This window comes from Hipposideros armiger, unplaced genomic scaffold, assembly GCF_001890085.2.
Source record: "Hipposideros armiger isolate ML-2016 unplaced genomic scaffold, ASM189008v1 scaffold_591, whole genome shotgun sequence".
Classification (NCBI taxonomy): domain Eukaryota; kingdom Metazoa; phylum Chordata; class Mammalia; order Chiroptera; family Hipposideridae; genus Hipposideros; species Hipposideros armiger.
The window spans coordinates 486,092-487,665 of record NW_017731941.1 but is presented as its reverse complement, the minus strand read 5'-3'; the positions used below and the strand labels follow the sequence as shown (position 1 = coordinate 487,665).

General features: G+C 42.8%; 1 protein-coding gene across 3 annotated transcripts in view; it reads right to left on the bottom strand.

The window, feature by feature from the left end:
* Positions 1 to 1,574, bottom strand: part of KIF24 (kinesin family member 24) — a 58,726-nt gene that overhangs the window by 9,481 nt on the left and 47,671 nt on the right. For all 3 annotated transcript variants that reach the window (XM_019624504.1, XM_019624503.1, XM_019624506.1), the window contains one exon: positions 255 to 364. In XM_019624504.1, coding sequence (XP_019480049.1) covers positions 255 to 364 — 110 coding nt within the window. The remainder of the gene's footprint in view (positions 1 to 254; positions 365 to 1,574) is intronic.

The following is a 1,574-nucleotide window of genomic DNA, read 5'->3' as shown; positions in this document are numbered from 1 at the left end:
AAAAAAAAAAAAAAAAAAAAGCAACTGATGGAATTGTCTCTTGAATAAGGGGGTGTGTTCCTCTTGTCACATCCACACTTGTAAAATGGTAGGGCCTACCAGGTCACATTTTTCAAATGACCAATTGCACAAAACCCTGGTAGTAGGGTTACTGCCCCAAGAACAGACTTGTGGAGTTCAAGGTCAGATCTCTGTTCAAGGTCAGACCTCTGTATGGAGATACACACACGACCTGCCACCTGAGAGAGACTCACCGGTCAGCATAACGCAAGGTATTCAGAGTGTGTTCAGTGGCCACATGGCTTGGTGAGATGTTAGCGATCATGCAGGTTTTGGCATTGCCGATGAAAGAGTCTTTCAGGACCTGTCCAACAGAAGGCAGGCCAATGAAGCCAATTAACAAAGGACACAGCAACTACTTATTTTGTTAGGACACTGGGCCATAGTCCCCCTGTCTACAAAAAGGCAATTCATAAAAGAAGAAACAAAAATAATAAACACAAAAAAAGGTACTCATTTCACCACTAAACAAGGAAATGCAAACAAACCATTACAAAAACTAATACTTTTTTCATCCATAAGATTAAGAAAGACTCATGATACCCTGCTCCCTGAGGGCCCAGGGAAATGGGCACTCTCGTACACTGCTAAACTGGCCATGTCCCATGTACCATGAACTGGTACAAGATTTGGGAGGGCAGTTTGGCAATATGTATCAAAATGTAAAAAATGTGCACACTACTAGTAGGTTTGGTAATCATGCTTCTAGGACTATATCCTAAAGAGATAATTTCTTAATTGATCCAAATAAATAAATAAATAAATAAATAAAGCATACACAGAATATTCATTACAACATTATAATAATAATAAAATCTGGAAAATCTAGGAGTCCATAAACAGGGAGTAAACTAGATAATTGTAAACTGAATACAATACAACCATTAAAAATAATTATGTATATCTGTACTTAGGTACATGGAAAGACCTAAAACTATCTTAGCATGAAAAGTTATGATTTCAGCACTCTGTAAGTGGATCTACGTGTGCATGTAAGGGCAGAGAGATGCTTGGAAAGATGTTCACCAAAATGTAACAGTGGTTGTCACTGGAAGTGGGGTTTTCAGGTACCTTTCACCATCTTCTTTGTACTTGTATGTACCGTTTGATTATTATTGTTTTAATTAAATAGGAACACGTTTTTCTGGGGATGGGGAACTTATTTTAAAAAGTAAGAGAGCAGGGCCGGCCAAGTGGCACGTTAGTTAGGAGCTGGCTTGGGACACTGGCTCTGAGCAGCAGGGCCCCAGTTTGGATCCCACATATGAGGGCCAGTGACGCTGCCCTCCACAGCTAAGATGCTGAACAACAGCTCGACCTGGAGCTGGGCTGCTGTGAGTCGACGGCGTAGGCTGCAGCCCCTGCTGCAGTGGGTTGCCATAAGCTACTGTGTGTGGCTGGCAGCCAGCGTGAGCAGCCAGCAGCTGCTGTGAGCAGCCGTCCAGAAGCCTGCGACTGATCTGCCTCACCTGGGAAGAGCGCAATGATGATGCCAGCTTGGGCCAGTGAAGTAA